This window comes from Salvia hispanica, chromosome 3 (genome assembly GCF_023119035.1).
Source record: "Salvia hispanica cultivar TCC Black 2014 chromosome 3, UniMelb_Shisp_WGS_1.0, whole genome shotgun sequence".
Lineage (NCBI taxonomy): Eukaryota > Viridiplantae > Streptophyta > Magnoliopsida > Lamiales > Lamiaceae > Salvia > Salvia hispanica.
Genome location: NC_062967.1, coordinates 7,007,198 through 7,031,554, shown reverse-complemented (window position 1 = coordinate 7,031,554; position 24,357 = coordinate 7,007,198). Strand labels below are relative to the sequence as shown.

Below are 24,357 nucleotides of genomic sequence, written 5' to 3'. Positions count from 1 at the left end.
TGTGCTTCCAATTAATAAATTGTCATATTTTCAATTTAAGATCATTTTTAGTTGGTAGCATTTATTTTAATTGGTCTTAGTTTAGGCGTAATTAGAATATGAATTCATAATTAAATATATTAAATTTTAATCGGATCGCATTAGTAGTTAAAATTTTACTCCTATTAATTAATGAAATTTTAAAATTCAAGTAACTAAGTTAAAATAAGACTATTAGCTAAAAATTTTAGATGACGATCTTGAAGATTCTCCTGACAAAGCATTACGTGGTAATTCAGTTTCTAATCTCGATTTATTTAGTAATTCTATTTCTAGAATCTTTTAGATGTAAAAATAACTCCTATTATCTAACCTGTCCCAATAAATTAGTCCGTTATTCGTTTTCACACATATTAGTAATATATTTACTGTTAACGGAATTTAGAAAACATAGTTTATACTTCGCGTTTGTTAAATTTGAAAACTCTAACTATTATGAGTATTTAGTAAATTAGGATGAGTGTCAAGGTAATATAAAGATTAAATCACTGGAAATTCTGGGACGGGTTTTAATTACAATTAAAAGATTGTATACTTATTTTTACATTTTAAAAATTAATTTGAAATTCCAAATAGAGTCAGAAATTGAAATTTTAAGTAAAAATTATCTAGTTAAATTATTGCGAGACCTATATCTGTTCTATAAATTCATGTGATTTACCTAACTTGATAGTTATGTAATGTTGTTATAGTATTACGTAGTCATCATGTGAAATATAATTCCACTATATCATTCAACCATCATACATGCTTAATAATTTTTTTTCATTTTCTTGTATTCATATATATGGGAATCTGGAGTCATACTTTTAGTATGCACTATATAAAATTCATACAGTCCATATTTGAAAACTTCAATGTAACAAGCTTTTATGTCATTTGAAACTGAGAATTTTGAATCTTGAAAACTTCATCACTAATCTACTCAACCTTTAGTCCATTTAAAGAGACACTTTATAATGGAAAGAGTTGCATTTACTACATATACATTATTCTCAGTCAATTTCACATTTCATGTCTGATTAGGAAGCAATCGATCTTGGTATCGGTAATACATTTATTTACATACTACTACTACTACTCATTTTTTATGGTATGCAAACTGAGAATGTAAGAAACATTTTTGAAAGATCCATTTGAAATGACTTCGTTTCTGGTTTTATTCAAGCACTGTATGACCTAATTAAACACCTCCAATGTGTGATGAAGCATATTTAAAAACTACTATAAGTGGTAAAAAAGAGAAGTAAAGTATGGAAGTATTCTCCTCCTGTATAGATTAATTAAGATAGTGAGAATTTAAAATGGTTTGGTGTAGTCAAGATTTACAAAGCATTATAATATGATCTCACAACCAGAGAGCCACAGACAGCGGCAGGTGAAATATTATATAAAATACATTAAGGCAATGTATATATATATATATATATATATATACCACCATTAGTTCATTACACACATAGATAGCCATAGAGAGAGAGAGAGAGAGAATTGATATGACAACCCAAAAGGCGTAAACGTGATGAAAGGTTTGTGGAGAAGTGAAAAAGAGAGTTTATGAATTGGGGAAGAAAGGTGAAAATCTGGAAGAATATTTGCGAGGTACGTGATATCTTAATTACTGAATCGTGCGTGCGCCATCCAATAGGAACATCATTTTCAACAGATACTATTTACAGTTGGGAATTTGATGGATTAATTGTTTTTGGGGGGCCATCACCCATGCCCATCAAATACTCCTACTTTTACCTTGCCACTCTCAATCAAGAGCTATGAGTTTCAAGTTAGTTCCCGGCACATATATCGCCTCTTAATGACTTGCACGTTCCCCCCCACCTTATACTATTATTCCATTACCTCAATTAATAATACTACTCCTTCACAGATGAAACCACTAAATTTTATTTTACATTTGTGTTTCTAAATTATAATATAAGTACCAACTTACTTATTTACTGTTGATTCACATTACATGCTAGTATATTAGTAGTAATATAGTAATTAAGTTCAGACTCTCTCTCTCTCTCTCTCTCAGTATTTATAGTACTATTTTGTTGCACATATTCTGTTTTTTGTGTTCTCTTTTATTTTTTTGTAATTAGAATTTACCCAAAGTAAACCATGAATTAAAGCTGCTTTTTTAATTTGACTTAGAAAGCTAATCTCAATCAATGGCCTATGATTTTTGTTATCAATCACACACACAACACATATCGTAATTTTCTAATAAGCGTAATGTGATCACAAGAATCAGAGTCATCACACTTTCACCTTTCGGCCCCAAATATATTATATTGGTATATAGGAGTATTTTAGTTCTTGATCATCTCAGATAACAAATAAACTTTTGATTATAAACAGTGCGATAATTAATTAGAATCCTTATATATTACTTAATGAACCTAGCTCCAACAAAATGCAGCATAAATATAGAATGTGTAAACCAAGTAAGTGTGAATAAACATGCATTATTTATCTAAATTAATATAGATGGTTGTTTTGACTGTGTTATTCTGTAATAGTAAAATATAGTCCTAGTATTAATTATTGTGTTGATTTGAATTTAATTTTCAGGTGCTGACTAAGCTGGAGAATTTTAATTACTACTACTACATAATAAAAATAGGAGGACTGCCAGCTCAGTATGGACTTTAAAATCACAAGCTAAAGATTAACTCAAGGTAACCCCATGTGGAATCTATTTACGAATCATTCATTGGAACTTGTTCTTTTTTTTAATGGAATTTTCTGTCATGAATTAAACCTAAGTTCCACTTAAAGTAAAAAATACGAATATTTATGCATTTGTTGGACTTTGAAGTTAAGTTAAGTTAACTATCAATAAATATCATGATCTTACATGATTCTATTGTTACATATTATATGCAATTCATAGTACATAGTATTTCCCTATCTATATATGTATAAACTGATAGATACATCCTTTAACTAGCTAGAACATTATAGTTATGTTTCATTTCATATCTTCTGTGAAATTAATGGATTGTGCATGCTTTTGAGTGACCCAAAAATTTTGGTTAAAAATCGAAATGTTAAAGTTTGGTTAAAATTATAATTGCATCAGAGTTCTTGGCTTATTTGGCTAATGCTAGAGAGTCAAAATTAGTTGAGATTATAATTGGGTCAGAATTCTCGACTTATTTTTGTACTCCATTAATTACCTGGGCTAATGCTATTGAGTCAAAATTAGTTAAAATTATAGTTGAGTCAAAATTCATGAGTTATTTGGTAATTACCTAATAGTATAATACTAAAACAGTACGAGATCTTGTAGAGTTGTGTGGGTTTCATAAATAACTTTTCAAGTTATTCTCCTTGGAGAAAGTTAGACATGATATTATAAATAAGGGATTTCAAGTACCACCATTTTGATTTTAATTATGCAGCAAGATATGTCAAAGTTCCATATGGTAAAAGATCCTTTCCTTCACTTATACTTAAATTTAAATCTTCCCTAGCCTGCCTGCCTGCACTGATCACTACAGTATATGAAAACTAACACACTGAAACTATTAAGTACTCCTATTTTATTTACTACTACTACTTGAGATTGGAGTTGTGTTTTGCACCCAAAAAATCATTGGAATTAGCAATCATGCACCAGACACACGTTATGCTACCCGAATGGCTTCGATATTAGTAATCCAATGCTTAATTGATATTGATACTTGTACAAAAAGTGCATTAATTATTGTTATGATTATCCTAGATTGGTGAGGTAGGTCTATGGTTTATTGGTTTTGGTTTTGGGGAGTAGTGGTAAAAACCAAAAGGTAAATGTTAGAATAGGAGTAAATTATATAAAATGGGATACCAATATGATGGGCAATTGATAAGATATAGGCAAGAAATTAGAGAAAGGTCCCTATTTTTGGGCAAGACAAACTAGAAGCAAGCATTAAAAAGGTTTTGATTGGCAGAAGGCATGCATCTACCATTACATGACAACATTCTACATTTATCCTTCATTTTCACACATTAGGCTTCTGCATTTGCCTATGCCTTTACCTTGCTGCTCCATCCCTCTCTCTCTCTCTCATATGCTACCTACACATAATATTTTTTCAATCTTTTCTTTCATCTTTTTGGCCATTCCACACTAGTATAATTCCACCCACTCATCAACCACTCTCCTCCCTTTAGTGCAGTGCTTTTCACGCTCCTTTACTAGTACTCCTATTAAATTTTGATAAAAGTGATTTAATTTACACATGAAATGAAGCCAAAATCGTGAAATGCAATATTTAGGTAAAGGCATTAAAATAGTCATTACTTTATAGCAGTGGTAAGTATTTTTCAGTGTAAAATCTACACAAAATTAACCGAAAGTAGTCTGATATTTCCTCAGGTAGGGCTACCTAGCTGCTGTGCTACCCTATTTATAGTACTATGTTATTTTGTGTCCGTGCGCCTCACGCGCTGCCCTCTGCGCCTGGGCTTGCCTTCTACTACTATTCTTATTTAAGCAACTCTATCAACTCTTGCCACACTAAATACATGGATCTCTGCACTTCTATGGAATTATAAGCATAATTGCATGGGAAAACCCCCTCTCTTTATTTGTTTATTATTCTATCCTAATAACAATAATTTTATATACTTAAGAAAACCCCTCTAATTTTTTTTTTATAAAATTAGAAATATGTAAATAAACATAGCCTCTAGTCATGAGCAACAGTGGGAACGCCTTAATAGATTGCTTCAATTGTTTGTGAAAATGCGAATCAATGCTATATAGGAGCATTTTCTGAGCTCGTTGTGTGGGCGGATAATTTTCGGTGATTATTAAGTGATGTTGTAATTGCGGGTATAGATTAATGCGTTAAAGTAAATTAGAGTATAAATTTTAAAAGAATTGAGTTTGGCCTAAGTCGAATTATAGATCATGTTGTAAGCTATAAAGGGCAAACTTGAAATTCTTTAATTTCTCTTGTTAAAGTAAATTAGAGTATAAATTTTAAAAGAATTGAGTTTGGCCTAAGTCGAATTATAGATCATGTTGTAAGCTATAAAGGGCAAACTTGAAATTCTTTAATTTCTCTTATTATTTTTGAATAATAGAGACGTATAAGGTTATGAAATTATAATGAGGTCATTTATGCATCTTATAAGTACTCCCTATGTATATGTACAGTTTCATGTTCCTTTACGCGGCACTGTTATGCTACAGTGACAAAAAGAAAAAGAGGGAGAGAAAAAAAAAAGAAAAAAGAAAACGTTTCTCAATTTCTGTTTTTACAGCAGAAATGAGAGAGTAAAAAAAAATTCATTTTGTTTTTAGCGTGAAAACTTTTGCGGTGGTGTAAATGTACGTGGAATCTGTTGTCCTCGCAGCAATCGGCGTCCAATTTTAGAGCGAGAGCGAGAGAGAGAGAAATCAGAAAAATGTGCGATCGCAACGCATCCCCGCCTTCCTCCTCGTCGGCGTCGAGCCGGTGCCGGAGCCGGCATTCGGCGGAGGAGGAGGTCGGTTGCACGGGGAGATCGTGCCAGTCGTGCACGGCCGGCGTGATCGCGGACTGCGTCGCCGTCTGCTGCTGCCCGTGCGCGGTGGTCAACATTTTCACCCTGGCCTTCGTGAAGCTGCCGTGGGCGGTGGCGCGGAGGTGCATCGGCCGGCGGCGGGAGAGGCGGCGGCGCCTGGAGGAGGAGCGGCGGAAGCGCGATGGGGCGACGACGTCGGAGATCGTGGTGAATATCGGGGAGGAGTTGTTAAATGACGAATTTGGGGCTGAGTTGAAAGGGGAAGAGGTGTGGTTGGAGTTGTATGAGTTGGGGCATTTGGGTTTTGGTAGGGTTTCCTTTACGGGGATTCCTTTCCAAGACAAGGGCGATTAGGGAATTTCGCTTCCCTTTTTCACATTTCTTTCCCGAGGGAAAACCTTTACCATTTTTTACGGTCTTCATTGGTCCAAATTCAAAGACCGTTTTACCCTTATGGATTCTGAAAGTATATGTGTAGTTTAATTGATGCCTGGTGGCCGATTAGTACAGAAAGTTTCAAGAATTTCTCCCTCTCTTTCTCTTCCTTTTTATTACACATATCTGTTTGAATTATTTTTAAATTATATAATTGAGTATTTTCAAAACTAGTATATTCAACAGTAAAATAAATATTCCAACACTTTTCAATTTCAGCTATTTTTGCTAAAATCTTATAATAATGAGATATTTTGGTCGTCAAAGTTTTATCTGTAATTGGAGTAGTTGGTTCTTCTGATTATGAATCAGATCTGACTTGGCTTTGGCCTTTGGCTGTTTTAAAAATTCAATAGCCGAAGCATTTATGATTTCTTTTTGATCTGATTTTATTCCTTATTTTTCTAAATAACTAAACTCTGATGTAGACGCGTGGATGTGAAAATTAAACAGGTTTGATTTAATACTACTACTAAACATAGTTATTGACTTTTAAAACACGAATATCAACTTCAATTCGATTTGGCATCAAACTTTTACTTGTTAAACTGTTTTATCTTCTATCACAAGTAAAGAGCTTCTCTACTAGATTTGAAAACGACCTTACTTGATTTCGCTATCCACTCCTTTTTTCAATAAAATATGAATATATATTATAAATCACAATAAAACTTCTCTTACATTATGATTATTCACAATTAGAGTTTATTTACTCTTTTTCCCAAGCTATTCTCTATCAACTTAATTTTTAAACATCAATATCTTAATGTGAATTAACAAGAAGAATGAACAATCCAAATAATGGTTTCAAAAGACCTCAAACAACTTAAATTTGAACATCCTATAAATGTTTTACATCTTATATTTGATCATATGGAGTACTACATATAGAAAACACTGACGTAGTTCATTGTTTGGGTTGAATTTGCAATAATATATGTCCAAAGTTTGGGTATAAATATACGATTATGTCTAATTTAAGGGATTTAAGTATACAACTATAGTATTGAAGATTGTATGATGGATCCACTAATTGAATTCAATCGAGCTTCATTGATTAAGTTGGAATTTAATAATCCACAATCAATATTTATTACTAGTATTTATAATAGGAATTTACGTGTGTCTTTTATAAACGAACCGAAATAAGCTCACACCATACCTCTCCCCAAACTTCTAGATTTTAGGACTTCAATCAATTATTTGAATTTGTCATGGTTTATATAGTTTATAATTATAACCTGTACCTAAAACTATAGCCGCTGTCACGTCTAATTCCTAATTACTGCAATTTACAACAGTGTAAGATTTCTGCAATTTGAGCTCTACCTATATGGCTGTGGCTAGCTCCTAATTTCTCGCCTATTTTATGGCCAAATTCATTTCTCTTTCCTTGCTATTCTTTTAAGTATGTTCTAAAATTACAATCAAGAAGTTAGTATAATAGGAGTAGAATTCTTGGAGATTTCTTAAACTTAAGTGAATTGAATTATTTTTATTTAAAAAAACTAGTAAATGTTTTCATGGACTCCATTATAAGATTTGTATGGTCAAACTAAACACGGTATTAATGAGAGTTTTCTCTCTCTCTTATTTGGAAAAAAATTAATGTGTGTTTTTTGACCTTTTGTCTTAACGATGCGAGGTGACAATCAAACTTTAATTTCCAAAGCGGATATTTGACCTCATTTTACTGTATTATTGGTCTTCTAACTAATAATTAACTATAGAAATCTTTTGCTTTCTGCATATTTTATTTTTGCAACACCAAGAATAAGCAATTACTACAATACAACATCATAATTCTTAAGAAAATATGCGTTAAAATAGAATATGAATGAAAGATTCGTGATCCTCCAAGAATTTAATGACGTAACGCTATGAACAAACAGTTTGCATTCACATTATATTCATTGAATTGTTGTTGAAGTATAAAATTAACAATATTTTTGTATTATGTGGCAATACATTGTTGTGTTGTCGGCCAATAATTGAAAAGGATAATTTTGTTTACTAGATACAGATTAGATTTGTTTTTGTTTTTTCAAACTTCAATTATTTTATTCTCTCAATTTCACTATCTTCACCAACACTGCCACAGGACCACATTTGATTTCGTTTGATGGAAAATGAGTGCACGCAAATATTCCTAACAATTGCGAATTCCAAATGAAGGAAACTACAATTCATTCATGTCACGTACCAAGATTACATATATTTAGATTTGGCTATAATTGTTCTTAAATTAAATGATTAAATTAATCTTATACTTACTATTAAAGATGATGGATATTCCCCCTTCATAATTGATGCTTTTTTAGAAAAAGTTATATAAAGAGGACTGTAAATGATTGGTTTATGATGGAGTACTACATAAATTTATCATCCATTCTATTGATTATAACCAACTCATCTTTATCAAGAAATGATGACAAATTCGTCATCATATTTTACGTGTTGAAATTTTTGCCAAGGTGATCGCATGGAATAAGAAATAAAATACTCCATACTTCTTCCGTCTATTAACAAAAATAGTCTTAATAAAGCAAGAGAGAAGCATAAAATAAAAGAGAGAAAAAACATAATAGTATATGTAAACAGAAATTTCTCATTTTTAGAAATGAGACTATTTTTAGATTATTCAAAATTTATAAAATGAGACTTCATGGAATAATAATAATAATAATAATAATAATAATAATAATAATAATAATAATAATAATTTTTGAAGGGTAAATTCGAAAATATATGGAAACTATAAATCGAATAAATTGAAATGAAATGAAATAGAGAGTAATCGAGTTTTGAATTTTGATTGTAGAGTAGTCCACAATCTTTCTGCATTTGATTTGAGAGAGGGAAAAGAGGAGTAGTGAGTTGAGAATCGGAGATGGCAGCGGCGGAAGGTACTGCGCCGACTCGGATAATGGTGGCGGTGAACGAGTCAACTCTCAAAGGTTATCCCCACGCCTCCATAAGCAGCAGAGGAGCTTTCGACTGGACTCTCAACAAAATCGTCCGCACCAACACTTCCGATTTCAAGCTTCTGTTACTTCATGTTCAAGTCCCCGACGAAGACGGTACTAATTCTTCCAATTTTCGCTATATGTTGGTGTATTTTCAAGTTTTCGTACTTGTAGGCGTTTTGATTCTGTGATCATCGCTTCTTATTTGTCTACTTCATTGAGATTAAGTTAAACTATGTGCTTTTGGTTTAGCTAGGGATTGTATGTGTTTAGATTGTTTATGAAATTTGTTTGCCTAACGAATTAGCTGGAATAGGGAGATTCTTTCTTTTCCCGACTCTTCTTATTTGTCGATCTATTTCGCGATCAAGTTATAATCATTATTATTATTGTATTGTAATTGTTCTATTGTGCGTGGTTGGGAGAATTAGAGCAATCGGATAGTTGTGAGAACAAATCGTCGCCATTGTTATTAACTTCCAACCATGATTTTTGAATAATTATTTACCTAGAGCTGAGTTCGAATGGTTTGAATACTAGTAGTATAATTTTTCTATGTTGCGTATCTAACTTCTTTTTACTGTTCTCTGCTTATCTGTTTTTTTCTTCATTTTTGATACTATTTGTTATGTTTCAGATTCCGAATTAATAGGTACTTGACTTAAACGATGATCAATTGCTTTAAATGTAGAATATCTCATGAATGATTCTCTGCCAATCTTTGTTGGGGTGCATATGTTTTCAAGTTGCTTTTCTTCCCTGATTTTGATGTTTACTAGAGTGCTGCCAGTTATCTCATTGATGTGATCAATTCGCGAACATCTCTGAAGTTTGCCTCTTGTTCAAAAACAAAAGAAAAGCTGAATTTGTAGATGTGTGTTTTCTTAATTTATTTGTTGAGCAGATTAATGAAAAATGCTGAATTACTCAACTCGTATAGGTTTCGATGATGTGGATAGCATATTTGCCTCCCCAGAAGATTTCAGGACGATGAAGCGAAGAGATAAGATCAGAGGTCTTCATCTTTTGGAGTACTTTGTGAATCACTGTCATGAAATTGGGGTACAAAGACAATCCGACTGGCTATTTGAAACTTCCCCCTCCCCTTCCATATTGTTCATTTTAGTGTATTTTGGCTCACCTGCATGAGTAATGTAGTTATAGTAACATTTTTGTAGGTTGCTTGTGAAGCATGGATAAAGATAGGTGATCCCAAAGAAGTCATCTGCCATGAAGTTAATCGTGTCCAGCCAGATTTTCTTGTTTTGGGAAGCAGAGGTCTTGGACCTTTCCAGAAGTACGTATGCTTATTGTGATTCTATTCCGATATTCATTGTGAATTTTCAATTTTCCCCAACATGATGGAAAATTATAGTAGTATATAGTTTGAAGATTCGTGACCTGTTTTGCAGGGTGTTTGTGGGAACTGTGAGTGAATTTTGTGTGAAGCATGCTGATTGCCCTGTGATGGCAATCAAGCGCAATGCATCTCAGACTCCTCAGGATCCTGTTGATGACTGAGTGCTACTGCTGCCTGTTAATCGGTGATCAATTGGGACATATTAATCTATTCTATTCTTGATGTTGTTTCTCTGCTTTCCTTGTGCATTTCTGGTACTGAGTTGAGTCTTGACCATTTTTTCGTTCCTCGTATATTAAGCCAGTTCGAGTGCCTTGTAAAGTATTAGTGAGCAAGATTTGTGATTGTGGGTGGACAATATCATTGTGTATCCGTGAGTATTATTTCTCGTCTTTTAAGTTTATTGAGATGATCGCGTTTAGGTTTCGTATGTTGATGATCGACACTCATTCTTCTCTCTCATTTCAAAGCTCCAGCAGCAAGAGCTGAAACCAATTATTGTGCTCAAGCTTAGAATTTTGATAATACATTTAAGGAGCATTGATGTTTAGAATTTTGATATGTACAATTATTTTTAGCTTGACGATAAATTGGATATAATCATTTTCGGAGCAGAACATTACACGAAAAACAGAAAATGCAAATAAAAAAACGAATAAAATAACAAAGTGAAACCTAGGTTTATTAGAATGATAGAGCAGGTGCAGCAGCAGGGTATACCTACACCCCTGTTTATCCTATTGCCAATATACAAAAGGCTAACATCAAAACAAAAATAAATAAAATTGGTGCTCTCTCGTCTTCCATCAAACTCAACCAAAAACATCTACAACAATTGCATTTGCAGACCAACACTAGATCACGATGAGCTTTTCTCAGCAATAACTCTTACCATGTCGCCAACTGTCTCAATCTTCTCCATCAGATGCTTCATTTCGTCCTTCAAACCCGACTCGTCCTCCAATGAGAATTTCGAACGGTAGTTCTCCACAATGGCCGTTGTGATCTCAAGCTTCTGCTTGATGGTATTGAGATCCGAAACCAAGTTCTCAGCTTTTCGATTCTCAGGAGCTGTATTAGGAGGCGGCGACGCTTTTAGATGAGATCTACGCGACTTTGAACCAGCAGGAGACCGCTGCAACGCGTAGCTAACATTCTCTGAACCAAATGGACACTGGCTTGCTGATGATTTGAAGGCTGCTTCTGCATCTGAGTCCTTCCTGTACACAATCTTGATTGAGTTGCTATCTTTTTCGACCTTCGTTTCTCTAGTGCTGAGGCTCCCAAACTTGGCAAACATCCCCACAACCTCTTTCTTTGAAGGCACAGGAAATCCAGGTGTGAAAGACAGATTAAGGCATGGCCAAGTTTTGCCCTTTTCAGATTCTTTGCTACTTTTCGCGACACTTGCCTCAACAGCTTTCTTGGACTTCTTAGGCGTCTTTGATGCTACAAGAATATCCTGGTCGGGCGATTTGTTGTCTGTTTTCTCCTCAGTTAGTTCGTTGCTTACATCCCTTAGCTCAGACGGCACTGATTTCCCTTTACCTGTTTTGCGATTGAGATATATTTTATAGTCCGATCCGCGCAAGTAGGTTGAGTTTCTGAGTGCAGAGATAAATGCCCAAACCGTATCAAGGGAACCTTTCTTGCTTAGGTAAAATGGATCGAGAGCTGCGTGTTGTATCTCTAACAGCAGTTCATTAACCGGAAGATCAACATCAGACACAGAGAAACTCAGCTTCTTACCATCCTTGACTATCTGCGTATCAGTTTCGACAGAGGTACTAACAGTTCCTGTCAGCCCGATGTCCACAGACTGAGACGTACCAGTTTCCCGTTCCTCTGTGCGCTCTCCAGCCTCAGCCGTCTTGGTAGATACACCATTCTCAGCTTGTGCTGCAGACTTAAAACTCGCGTTACCCACTCTCCATGCAAGATTTGTATACGGAGGAGATAAGTATTTGCTCTTCTTCCTCTCCCTCGGGGTAGACAATGTATCTGAGTCATCTCTGGCTTCAGAAGCATCTTCAGTAGCAGAAACATTAATTTCCTTTGGTTTCAGTGACAACTTGCCTCCGTTTACACCATCTGCACTGTTATCTTTTGCATCTGTTATCATAGGGGACAACACTGAGATATCTGCCAATTTCTTCCTACCTCTTTTACCTGTTGAAGAAGGGTGCTCACTGCCAGCTCCCTTAAGTTCTCCATTGTTATCCTTCTTCCTCTTCTGGGTGGTCGTGGACTTCTCGACATCTGTGCCCTGTTTATCTGAAGCTACCAGCTTCCTACTTTCCGGCTTAAAATTTTTGTTTTCTCCCATGAGCTCAGCCACACTTCTCTGCTTCCGTTTATGCAAAACCTTATTCTCCGACGGAGAGCGTGAGTTCACAGAACGAGCTCTGGGCGTAGAGAGCCAGTCATCGTCCTGTGGGCCAAGGATAGGGACTTCAATCGGAACACTGAAATCAACCCCAGCCCCATTTCTGCCTTGATTCTTGTCTTCCAAACCTTCAATATGAAAGGGCTCGTGATACGCAGACAGCATATGACCACCTTTATAATAATAAAACACAGACAACCAACTCCTCAAAACAGCAAGGTCGAGAGCATTTCCCACAGAAACCACATTTGCTAACTGCTTGACTTTATCCAACACATCTGCAGGTTCATACTTGGGGAAGGGAAGTCGACAAACATCTACCTCGGGCAAGACAACCCCTGCGTTCAATCCAGAATTCGTCACCTCTGGCTTAGCAAGACTGTCTTTCTTCTCCTTAGAGATACACTTACTTCTCATATCTAACTCCAACAGCCTACCAACCTCATCCGTAGCAGACTGTACAGCATTAAGAAAGCTCTTAGAACTACTACCTTTCGACATCTCTGAAAAATTATCCACAAAGGGTATCAGCTGTGACGGTGAGCACCAAGAACAAGAATTATCCCCAAAAAAGGCCACTAGGAGACGACCCTCTTGTTTACGAGCCATAGCAAACTCTGAAGCATATTTTGGATCATACACCTGCCCGGGCCACCACGGATGACTCTTGATTTTACCCCAAACAAAATCCCCCACACGAAACCCGTGTTCCTCTTTATTCATCTCCAAATCATTCATCTTATCATCTTCAACGCCTCCTTCACATCCATCTCCGTCCACATCCATAACATCAGTCCCACTTCCATCCAATTCCTTATCACATTCCCCCGTTTCCTCCAAAGAATTCTCACCAATTTCATTATTTTGATTGCAACCATTCGCGTCAACGGTAGACTCCACAATTACATCACTCTGCACAACTTGTTCACTAACAATAGCATCAGGATCAGAACCACCATCGCATTTTCTCAGATTAGAAGCACTAGTTCGATCTTCTTTCGGTTTTTCGGAGTCAGGATCATCAGAGAGGATTTTTGTTGCAGCAACAATATCTTCTAAAGTTGCCATTTTTATACTCAAAATCCAAAAAACCCCCAAATTTCTCTTCGTTCCAATATATTACCCGAAGCTCTCGGACATTTACAACTGCAATAAAATAAACCAAAAATAAGGAATAAAAACCGAATAAATGGAAGTAAATTGCAGGTATAACTAAACATCAACTAGCAATATTACCAAATAAACTGAAATAAAGAAACGCCCGAGATAATGTTCAAATCCTAAACTAACACAGAGGCACAGCAAACCCCACTAACACCAAAAATCGATTAAAAAAAATTAATAATAAATCATATCCAAATCAGTACGAGCTAAATTCAAAAGAACTGAAGCAGAGAAAGAAAAGATTTTTTTTTCAAAAAGAGGGAAAGCGGAAATTGAGCTATTAACTTACGTTGTCAAATACTCAGACACGCATCTTCTCCCAAGAAAAAGCTACGCAGAGAGAAATTCTAGGAAAGCGTTTGTGAGTGTAGCATGAGTTTAACATTTAGGGTTTATGGAGATTTTCTCAGACAAACTGAAATGAAAATCGATAATAGTTTATTTATTTTCGAGAGAGAAATAAATAAAGGATTTTGTAATAAATAAAAGCTGAGGGATATGTTTGAGTGGAGCGCGGTGCACCAGACACAACTGATGAGTTGGATTATTTGAATATGTTGAAGTGCTATTGGAAGATATCGTTGACTATGCAACAATACTGCGACGGTGTCTTGCACCAGCTGCAGTGGAACCCGACCCATTTTAATTGCAGGCGGTGGTCTTCCAATGCCATTTGATGATTTCCACATGTCATAATTATGATTAATTACTCAGCAGTGCACCCCTACTAATTTCTAATTAATTACTCATCCTTCTCATACTAGGAGTACCGATTATTTCAACGTAAATTTTAAGAAATACTATAAATTATAATTTGTGAAAAAAGATAAATGAAATATATGAATCTCATTTATACATACTTCAGACGTGCCTGGAAATTTGACACTTATTTTCATTTTCATCCGTCCCTAAAAATTTGTCACATTTCATATTTATTAATTTTGATAGTAGACAACACATTCACTAACTCATTCTCATTCATATTTTATTACAAAACTAATATATAAAAGTAGTATCCATATGTCACAAATTTTTTCAAACCACTTTCTTTTACATTTCTTAAAATGTGTGCCGGATCAAATGGTAATAAATTATAAGGAACGGATGGAGTATTAATTTATTTTATAATAAAATGTGAGTAAGATGAGACTAACAAAATATAGGTTTATTAGAATACTCATATTCATGGAATGAGATATCAAGATAATAAAATTTGATTGAAACTACATTGTTTTTTATTATTAAAATTGAGCATAAATAACTGAAATTAATTTCAATAAATGCGTTTTTGATATTTAGTGTAATTTAATTTTTTTACTTAAGAGCATCCACAATGGCGGTTAGCGCACCGGCTAGTCGATTCGCGTCGTTAGCCGATCGGCTAGCCGAACTATTGGAATCGGCCAGCGCCTTTTCGGCGAGAAAATAGGCGAGCATCGCCGAGCGATCGGCCAGCGCAATTTTTTATATTTTATTTTTTGAAATTTTTTGAAACACTATATATACGCGATTTTTGTATTAACGAGTTTTCTCTCTCTCTAAATTTCTATACAAGAGCAACATCGAGCGATGGACAACAACAACGAGTCCAGTCCGGCGACGAGCGGATCTCAAACTCCCACGTTACCCATGGGGTCTGGATGGGGGCAGATGGGCCAAGGGTACAACAACCCTTGGCAACAATTGATGGGGTTGATGGCGGGCGCGCATGGGGGATGGCGGGCGGGGGCGCAGGCAACGCCGGGATGGGGAGGTATGCCCCGGATGCCGCAGCAGATGCGTCGCAACAGATGATGGGGATGATGCCGGTATGGCGAGGGAGGGATGCAGCCCGGGATGCAGGGGTCACCGGGGGGGAGACACGGTCTATCGTCCCACTCTTGATTTTTTGACGGCTTCGTCTCACACGTCGACCCCAGTGGAGACGCAGTTCAGTGGGGACGACCGTTTCTCATTACATGAGCTGGGGATCGATATCGGGGAGGCCGACACTGCCGTTCCAGCGGGGGGAGTAGAGGGGCGTTGTCGGGCCGCGCCGAAGAAGAAGAGCAAGGTGGTCGGCGAGTCGTCGTAGCCGGCTGTTGACGACTCGCCGACACGGAGGAAGTGGACGTAAGAGGAGTACGTCGCCCTGTCCAAGGCGTGGTTGCGGTTTGCGAGGACGATCCGCTGGTGCATGCGAACAACCGCCGGGATCGGCCAACACGTGGGCTAAGATTAGAGCAGCCTACAAGAGGTACCTGCCCGCACGGAAAGGACTACGTCGGGGAGGAGTGCCGGGAAGGATGGAAACGCATCGGGGCCGCGGCCGGCCGATTTTCGGGCTGTACGCCAACGCCTCCGCATGATGGAGTAGTGGGCGACCGAGGAGGATCCGCCGGAGGATAGCGGAGAGTCGCTTCCCCAAGCCGGGGAGTTCACCTTCCTCGGAACCGCTATCTCGGTGTTGAAGGACTTCTAAAGTTCTCGGGCGAGGGTCGACGTTGGGTGGCCGAAGAAGCGAGGAAAGCTGAACTATTCCAAATAGACATGGGCCGCGGCAGCAGCTGCGGTTCCCACGACCTCCCTCGGATGCCGAGGGAGTTTCCGTCCCCTCCATTGTCTCGCGAGCCGCACTCAGCCCGGTTGGCCAAAAGCGGGCGCAACGGGCGCGCGAGGGGATCCCCCTCTATCGCCCCCGGAGGTCCAGTTGGCAGCCCCTCGCCCCCCCACCTGCGTAAACCTTCTTCTCGCGTCAAAAAACGCGGGAGCAGATGTACACGGTCTTCCAAGATTGGAGGGCCGCCACTGAACCCACGGAGAAGAGGTTTCTTCACTCGATGCTCGAGAGCATGCGGGTCGATTTGGATGTTGCGAGGGCACAGATGGGGGGTTCAGATGCGAGCTAAGATGCCACCGATGTGGAGGTCCCGGGTGGCGGCGGCGATGAGGAGTAGAGAGAGGCGGAACTCGTGTGTGGAATCCCGGTTATGTACTTTTTTTATTTATGTACCTTTTTTAATTTAAATGAAATGAATGTATTTTCCCGTATATGTCTCGTAAATTTATTTCCGTAATTTATCGTAAATTTAATTTCGTAAATGTAGTTGTTTTTGAATTATTTTTATTGCGGCTAGCTTGTGGCTGGCCTTAGGCTAGCTTATTTGATTAAAATGATGATGTGGCAGGTGAATTTTTAGTGCTGATGACGTGGCAAAGAGAGAGAGAGAGTGGCTGGCCTATTGCCATTGTGGATTCTCTAAGTGGAGAGCTTAGAGCATCTCCAATGCAAATAGGCCAGCCATAGGCCAGCTACTCTCTCTCTCCTGCCACGTCAGCAATACTAAAAATCCACCTGCTACATCATATTTAGGCCACCCATAGGCTAGCCATAGGTCAGCCGCAATAAAAATAATTCAAAATATACTATATTTACGGAATTAAAATTACGATTAAATTACCGAATTAAATTTACGAGACATATACGAGAAAATTCATTAATTTTATTTAAATAAAAAAAGTACATTAACTAAAAATCAAAAAAATTACATAATAAAAAAAAATATGGGCTTCCACACACGAGCCACCGTCCCACTCTACTCCTCACTAATTTATTAAAAAAATCCATTACAAAATGTTAGTATGCCTTGAATCTGTTATAGTTTGCGACGATATGACATGTTTCTGTTTTAGGTCTTAATTTTGTATTGGGCTAGTTGTTGTTGTCCATCGCTAGATGTTGCTCTTGTACAGAAATTTAGAGATAGAGAAAATCGCGTTTATATAGTTTTTCAAAAATTAAAAAAAATGAATTAAAAAAAATTTAAAAAATAGCGCTGGCCGATCGGCACGCCACAATGGCGGCCAGCGCCACGCCATCGGCTAGCCCACGCCGAAATTTTGGCCGATTTCCCGCTGGCCTACTCCAATGGTTCGGCTAGCCGACCGGCTAACGACGCGAATCGGCTAGCCGGTTGGCTAGCCGGCATTGGAGATGCTCTTATATTTGAAATAACTTTTCTTTCCATAAAATAAGATCCACTTGTCAATTTTTTAATGATGTATTATGTAATGTAGTATACAATGCATGAGGTGATTCCTTCCAGTGATAAATGGAGTAATAATTACACGTACTTGCTCAGTGCATACAGCCATACATGAGTTTTGTCACGTCAAATTTGATTTTTCATTTTGAAAAAACTACTAAAGTCCAAATTTTATGTATTTGTGTTAAAAAAAAATAGAATAAAAATTACTCCTAGAAAATATTAAAAGTAATAATCCTTTATTTAATTCCACATATAGAGATGCCGTAAGTGAAGGGAGATTTTAACACAAACTGAAAAGGTTGACTTGCATAGGAATATAATTTTGTAAACTTGACAGAGTTGACATATTGAAATTACCATCACTGCTGAAGATAGTAGGTTAAATTCACTGACTATATTCATAAGTTTAACAATTAAAGAAGATAATTTCTTAGAGCATCTCCAACGGCGGCCGTCGCGGAAGTCCGATCGGACGTCTGCCATAGTGAGCAAAATGGTAGGACACGGACGTCCGATGCTCTTAGGAATTATGGTCATTATTGAACATTTGAACTTAATTATCTTTTTGGCAAATCTCATATAAACTTTATATTTTTTGCTTACTTTCCAAGGTTCTTTAAAGGGATCAACTATAACTTTAAATGTATTTTGTGATAACATATTTTCAAAGTCTATTGCATCGAGAAGAAACGTTTTGCAGTTTACATTGATTTTTATTGCCTTGACAAATTCTCCAATTGCCAGAGACTAATTCTCCCGTTGATGGCTCATTGCAACACTTGAATTGACACAGAATTTTTTATGTGTACATGCTTGTGCAAAAATATAAAGCTACAAATTCAAAGTTCACAAATTCTCCAATTTCCAGATAATGAATTATAGAAACACAAGGGACAATGGCTTCATCTTTATAACAAGTTTGCAAAAATATTTCAACCCGCATTCAGTATCCAAATGCCAAAATTCATAATCAAAAGTAAATCAAAGGAACAGAAATTACAAATCCCCAATATTACTGCATCTACATCTGCTACCAAATTGAAGAGAAAAAAGTGAAATTTTACCGTGAAAATCACACAATGGAGACCTTGGCGCCGGCCTCTTCGAGCTGCTTCTTCGCTTCCTCAGCCTCCTCCTTGGAAACTGCCTCCTTGAATTTCTTCGGCAAGCCTTCAATCAGCTCCTTCGCCTCCTTCAGCGCCAGATTCGTCAGCGCCCTAACCACCTTAATCGTCGCGATTCTCATGTTGCTCGGCACATCCTCGATCACCACATCGAACTCCGTCTTCTCCTCCACCGCCGCCGGCGCCTCACCGGCCGCGGGAGCCGCTGCCACCGCCGCCGCCGGGGCGAACGACGCGGCGGAAACGCCGAGCTTGTCCTGGAGGTACTCGACGAGCTTCTGCGCGTCGGCAAGGGTCAGATTCGATATCTGGTCGCCGAGCTCGACGACCTTCTCGGGGGCGTCGACGGCGGCGAGGGGGCGGACGAATTGCGCGCGACGGCGGAGGGGTTTGGGGGCGGATTTGGAGAGGAATTCGAGGGGCTGCTTGGGGAAGGTGGCGGAGGGGAGTGTAGGATAAGCGGCGGAGCGGAGGGTGGCGTAGGATAGCGTGGTTGAAGCCATGGAGAGAAGAAGATTGGGAGCGAAAGTGCGATAGGGCGTAGTGAATGAAGTGCGAGGAGAAGATAGGATAAGGATTTTGGGAGATGAAATACTGTTGCTATTTCCAATAGGTATTTACTAAATTGCCCTTCCGATTTCACAAAAAATGCACTGGCCCGAAGGCAAAAATCAAGTTGTCAGGGGCATTCCGAGAATCGAACTCGGGACCTCTCGCACCCAAAGCGAGAATCATACCACTAGACCAAATGCCCACTGTTGCTGTATTTAACATTTTTTTATTCTTATATGGTGTTTTCAGATAAAAATTGTAACTGTTGTGCAACGAAGAGTCCAAAATTTTGGATTCATCACCAAATCTAAGCTATTACAATTGGGAAAAGGATAGCATTGATCATATACAAGATTATACACACCTGTTTTCATAATCGACCGTATACATTATATGTATTTTTAGTACTAGTATATTTTTATCTTCTTTGTTAGGAACTGTCCAATAAACTGTTGATTATCATCTACTTTCACTTAAATATCAGCCCAACAAATTAAGCTCAAATTTTAATATTGTGACAGTTTAGTACTACATCTTAGGATATTTCAAAGTTTTATTGAGCAAAAGATATAAGAGCAATTTTCAGCTCTTCCGCTACATGAAGAAAAGAAGGAAAATGGAAAAACATAAAGCAATCTTCTGGCCCGCTTTGATCCATATGATACTGCTACTATAAAAGCCCAAAATGAAATTTCTTCACTTTCCCTCACTTATTTCACATTAATCACTCTCTATTTGCTATAATCTCTTTATCTGCATTGAAAAGGAAAACACATATTCTATTTCTTTTAGGCTGGTGGTAGTAATCTAAGTTTAGTACCGTGTTGTAATTAGTTTTAAAAAAACATAAATGAATCGCCTTACAGTAAGTATTTGATTTATGATGCCAAACTTTAAAATTCAAACCTAATGGATATTAATCTACTTGGTTCAAAATATCCAATACGTTTTTATTGAATGAATTTAAAAATACATGTAATCAACTTAAATACAAAAAAGAAAAATTAGTGTGAATTTGTGTATCCGGCCAAACCACATGAATATTTCCCTATGAGGGATTTCGAGTTAGGCAAATGTCGAACTTAAATATTTGCAATGCCATTGGTAATCATGGTCCAATTTAAATAAAGCAATTACTCAAAATTCCCATTAATAGATTTCCCACTGTTATACGTGTCTATATATCCCAAATTTAGTTCGGTATTTGCTTCCGACATGATCATGGAAAATGAAGAAAATATTAGCATAATTCGTTGTGAAACGTGGACCTGCCCAAACCAATGAAATGTTATGTGAGCATTTCGAATTCACTAGAGTTAATTGTTGTATGTTAACTAACATCTCTCGTGACAAATTTTTTACACTGGGAAAACTTAATTGCATGGTTGGAAATGAAAATATGAGTTTTGCTAGATTGAATATTAAATTTGCATTGAAATCGTACCCTACTATTTGGAGGAGTATAATTTTTCAAATGATGTGAATTGTTATTAGTTAATGTACATGTATATCTAAATCAATCTATAGTAACATGATTTGTGAGTACATTGCAGAAAAAATTCACTTTCAATTTAACTTTTTGTTATTATGTCTCACAAATTTTGACTATCATCATTGTATCACCAAACCCATGTCGTAGGAATTTTTAGGCAAGTAATTTATGTGGAGTAGTTTTGTTTGAAATTAAGTTTGTGGCTAACTACTATATTTAACTATCTATATATTTTGACTATCTTAAATTTTATCTCAATTTCATACAAACTAGATGCGAGATAGGTGTTATTATATGGAGTAGTAATGTGCAACAAATCGATCAAGATAAATAGTGTGATTAGCAATGCAAGAAGATGCAAAGTGATTGCAATACATCCAAATACATTTGATACTTATAATACTCCGTATTAACGATATTAGATTTCCCAATCATGTGCATATATACCTTTATGGCTTCGCAAAAACAATCGGTTTAATTTAAAACGTAAGTCAATATATACATGATTAACTCTGTCTCCACCTAGTCGAGGCAATGTATTAAACGAAAGCGAATATGCTAAAAATATAGTAATTATTAAATAGAAGAAAATAATCGAAATGGCTCAACAACGTACATTTGTCCATAATGAAATAAATATAAATATCAATGAATTAGTTTCCATGAAGCTACTGCATCGACCAAAAATCCTCCATGCTCCAAAGATTTTGATCATTTGATTGAGTAGGAAAATTATGTATGCTTCCCTGACCGGAAGAAGTAGCAACATTGGGTTCATATGATTGGCTAACTGCACTGGGGAGAACTTGGTCCATGAAGGTGAGTTGATCGACATTGTTTCGAGGTAGAGTAGTCAATTTCTCAGATTGTTTTACATGCTTTTGTATCCTAGTTCTCCAGAAATTTTTAATCTCATTATCAGTTCTACCGGGCAAATGCTTTGCAATTTTTGACCATCTGCCATATTAAACAAAATAAGTAATATTTAGCATAATAAAAATATAGTAATCTTTATTTTATTTTTTATTCATCACTTCCATATTAATTTATGCTTATACCGGTTGCCCCATTTAGCATGTAGCTCTAAAATCAAAAGCTGTTCCTCCGCCGTGATATTGCCCCTCCTCACATCCGGCCGGAGGTAATTCAGCCACCGTAGACGGCAGCTTTTTCCGGTGCGCTTTAACCCTAAAATCACATATCAATTTGATTCATTTTTGTCCCACTATGGAATGTTAGAAAGTGGAATATTAAGCTATTTTATTAAAAATAGCTAGCTAGCGGAAAGGATCACCTAATACATTTGGTAAAAGAAAAAAAAACAAAGTGATAGACGAACCGGCAGATCGAGCAAGTGAATTCCAAACACCTTCACCATGATTAGCAATGTAGTTGATGAGAATGAGATCCTCTTCCATAGTCCATGGTCCTTTCCTCACTTCAGGCTCAACTGAGATGCATGCTTCTTTCTCCATCTTAATTAGTCGTTAGTGTGTATATGTGTGTGAGATAGTGGTGGAGTATTAATTTGTGGGAAATTAAAAAGTTGGAGCTCAATTTATAGAGATCGGTTTATAAGGCCAGTTAAATAGCTACTAGAAGACGTATGAATGATTAGCTTTCAACCTAACTTTCATTTATTAAATTATTGATATACTCTCGACATTGTGCATTAAGCAACCAAGTTAAATAACCACATCCCGAAATTCATTAAATAGATCAATATTAATATTATTGTTAATTAGCAACCGAATTAGTTCAAATGGACTTGCCCGAAATATGAACAACATTTAAGGTTAGAGTTGAACATTTATAACCCGATAAATTCCAGTTTGATTTACCCACAATCCAAGTACTACTATTGACCCAAAACTCGGTGAACTTTGACCGATTAGGAATTAAGATTTCATATAGGAGTATCTAAATAATACATTTACATATTTATGTCGCATATAATTAGACTGCCTGGAATCATTGAACCGTACAACACAATGCAAAAATAGTAGGTATATATAACTACACAAAATGGTTTTCAACTATATAGATACGGATACACTTGTGATCAAACCTTCCGTATAGTATGATTACGATTAAGATGTGAAATAATTAAATTTTACAAATTCATGGCTACGGCCTACGCATATGATCTCAAGAAGAAGAAATGCAACTCTATATAAGTATACCATCAAATATTATTTCATTATTTATTTAGGAGTAGTTTTCATGTGGCATTGCCATTTATTTTTCCAGTAATGAGCCCCCTTTTTCAGGAGACGAGGTGCATTTCTCAATGATATCAATGCTTGGCTCTCCAATAATCGAAATTATCCAGATTCACAATGTATCCATCTTGATTCAATTATTATAAATTAGATATAATAAATTTAGTGAATTTTATTTGAAAATTCCAATACACACTCATTTTTTCATATATAATTCACTCGTTTAACTAAAAGCCACATGGGAATAAATGTAAACCTTAATTTACCATCAATTCTGGCAAGTGGAGTATTTTTTTTACATATGGCCTAATAGTCATATCATATGTATGTTAGTTTTAAGTTGACTGGTATCTTGTGCTAAACCGTACAAAATAACATTGTTTAGATCGTCACTTAATGCGGCCAGCTAGTTGACTCATTATATTGTTGTTGTAATATACTCCTAGTACTATGAATTAGGACATAAATCAAACTTCTTATAAAGACTTGAGTTTTTATAGAGAAAAAAAAAAAAAAAAAAAAGTAAATTTGGAACATTTATAAATTTGAACGCATTGTTTGGGACATAAACTTTATTTATACACATTCATTCCATAAATGAATTTCCATTTGTGGATTATTTGGACCCAAAACAATATTGATAAATCATACGTATGGTACAAGACATTGTTATAGACTTATAGATAAGGGACAAAATCGATTGCATATTTGATCACTGAAAGGGATTCGTGGCTCATGCTTTCAGCTTTTGGGGTTAAGAAATTAAATCAACTTGTAGACTGATTCCGAATATTTTAATACATCAGAAACATCAAATTTCATCTTAATCTGATAGTACTACTACTATATAGCAAAGGTTATAGTTTAAACTTTTCACCCCCATAAATTATGGAGTATTTAATACAATTATATAGATCCTGAGTTGGGCCAACCATTTTAGTATGAAACGTTGGCATCCAAGTTTTTTTTTTTTACGCGCATATTCTATTTTTCGTAGATGCATTCGATAGTAATCATTAGGTGCAGTTTCTACTTGTGTTCGATGTGTGGTAGTTGTAGACTTGTAGCTGGATGTGTGCTGTGT

The 24,357-nt window shown here is 36.4% G+C and overlaps 5 protein-coding genes and 1 non-coding gene across 6 annotated transcripts; 2 read left to right on the top strand and 4 right to left on the bottom strand.

Annotated features, from left to right (window-relative positions):
* Window positions 1–4,796: 4,796 nt before the first annotated feature.
* Window positions 4,797–6,067, top strand: LOC125216355. The gene has a single exon (XM_048118045.1). It carries the CDS (start codon window positions 5,446–5,448, stop codon window positions 5,896–5,898), a length of 453 nt encoding a protein of 150 aa, XP_047974002.1. The 5' UTR covers window positions 4,797–5,445; the 3' UTR covers window positions 5,899–6,067.
* A 2,694-nt stretch (window positions 6,068–8,761) lies between these two features.
* Window positions 8,762–10,735, top strand: LOC125212991 (universal stress protein A-like protein). The gene is made up of 4 exons (XM_048113314.1): window positions 8,762–9,059; window positions 9,886–10,007; window positions 10,124–10,242; window positions 10,358–10,735. Exons 1-4 carry the CDS (start codon window positions 8,870–8,872, stop codon window positions 10,464–10,466), a joined length of 540 nt encoding a protein of 179 aa, XP_047969271.1. The 5' UTR covers window positions 8,762–8,869; the 3' UTR covers window positions 10,467–10,735.
* A 231-nt stretch (window positions 10,736–10,966) lies between these two features.
* On the bottom strand, window positions 10,967–14,281 carry LOC125212990 (PWWP domain-containing protein 3). The gene is made up of 2 exons (XM_048113312.1): window positions 14,145–14,281; window positions 10,967–13,837 (listed from the first exon to the last, which is right to left on the bottom strand). The coding sequence occupies exon 2, from the start codon at window positions 13,757–13,759 to the stop codon at window positions 11,165–11,167; it is 2,595 nt and encodes an 864-aa protein (XP_047969269.1). The 5' UTR covers window positions 13,760–13,837; window positions 14,145–14,281; the 3' UTR covers window positions 10,967–11,164.
* A 4,478-nt stretch (window positions 14,282–18,759) lies between these two features.
* On the bottom strand, window positions 18,760–19,578 carry LOC125216345 (50S ribosomal protein L12, chloroplastic-like). Its single transcript, XM_048118036.1, has one exon. The coding sequence runs from the start codon at window positions 19,508–19,510 to the stop codon at window positions 18,956–18,958; it is 555 nt and encodes a 184-aa protein (XP_047973993.1). The 5' UTR covers window positions 19,511–19,578; the 3' UTR covers window positions 18,760–18,955.
* Window positions 19,579–19,689: 111 nt separating this feature from the next.
* Window positions 19,690–19,761, bottom strand: TRNAP-UGG. Its single transcript has one exon. It is a non-coding gene; the product is annotated as a tRNA-Pro (tRNA).
* Window positions 19,762–21,593: 1,832 nt separating this feature from the next.
* Window positions 21,594–22,565, bottom strand: LOC125216344 (MYB-like transcription factor EOBI). The gene is made up of 3 exons (XM_048118035.1): window positions 22,391–22,565; window positions 22,110–22,239; window positions 21,594–22,008 (listed from the first exon to the last, which is right to left on the bottom strand). Exons 1-3 carry the CDS (start codon window positions 22,524–22,526, stop codon window positions 21,720–21,722), a joined length of 555 nt encoding a protein of 184 aa, XP_047973992.1. The 5' UTR covers window positions 22,527–22,565; the 3' UTR covers window positions 21,594–21,719.
* Window positions 22,566–24,357: the final 1,792 nt, after the last annotated feature.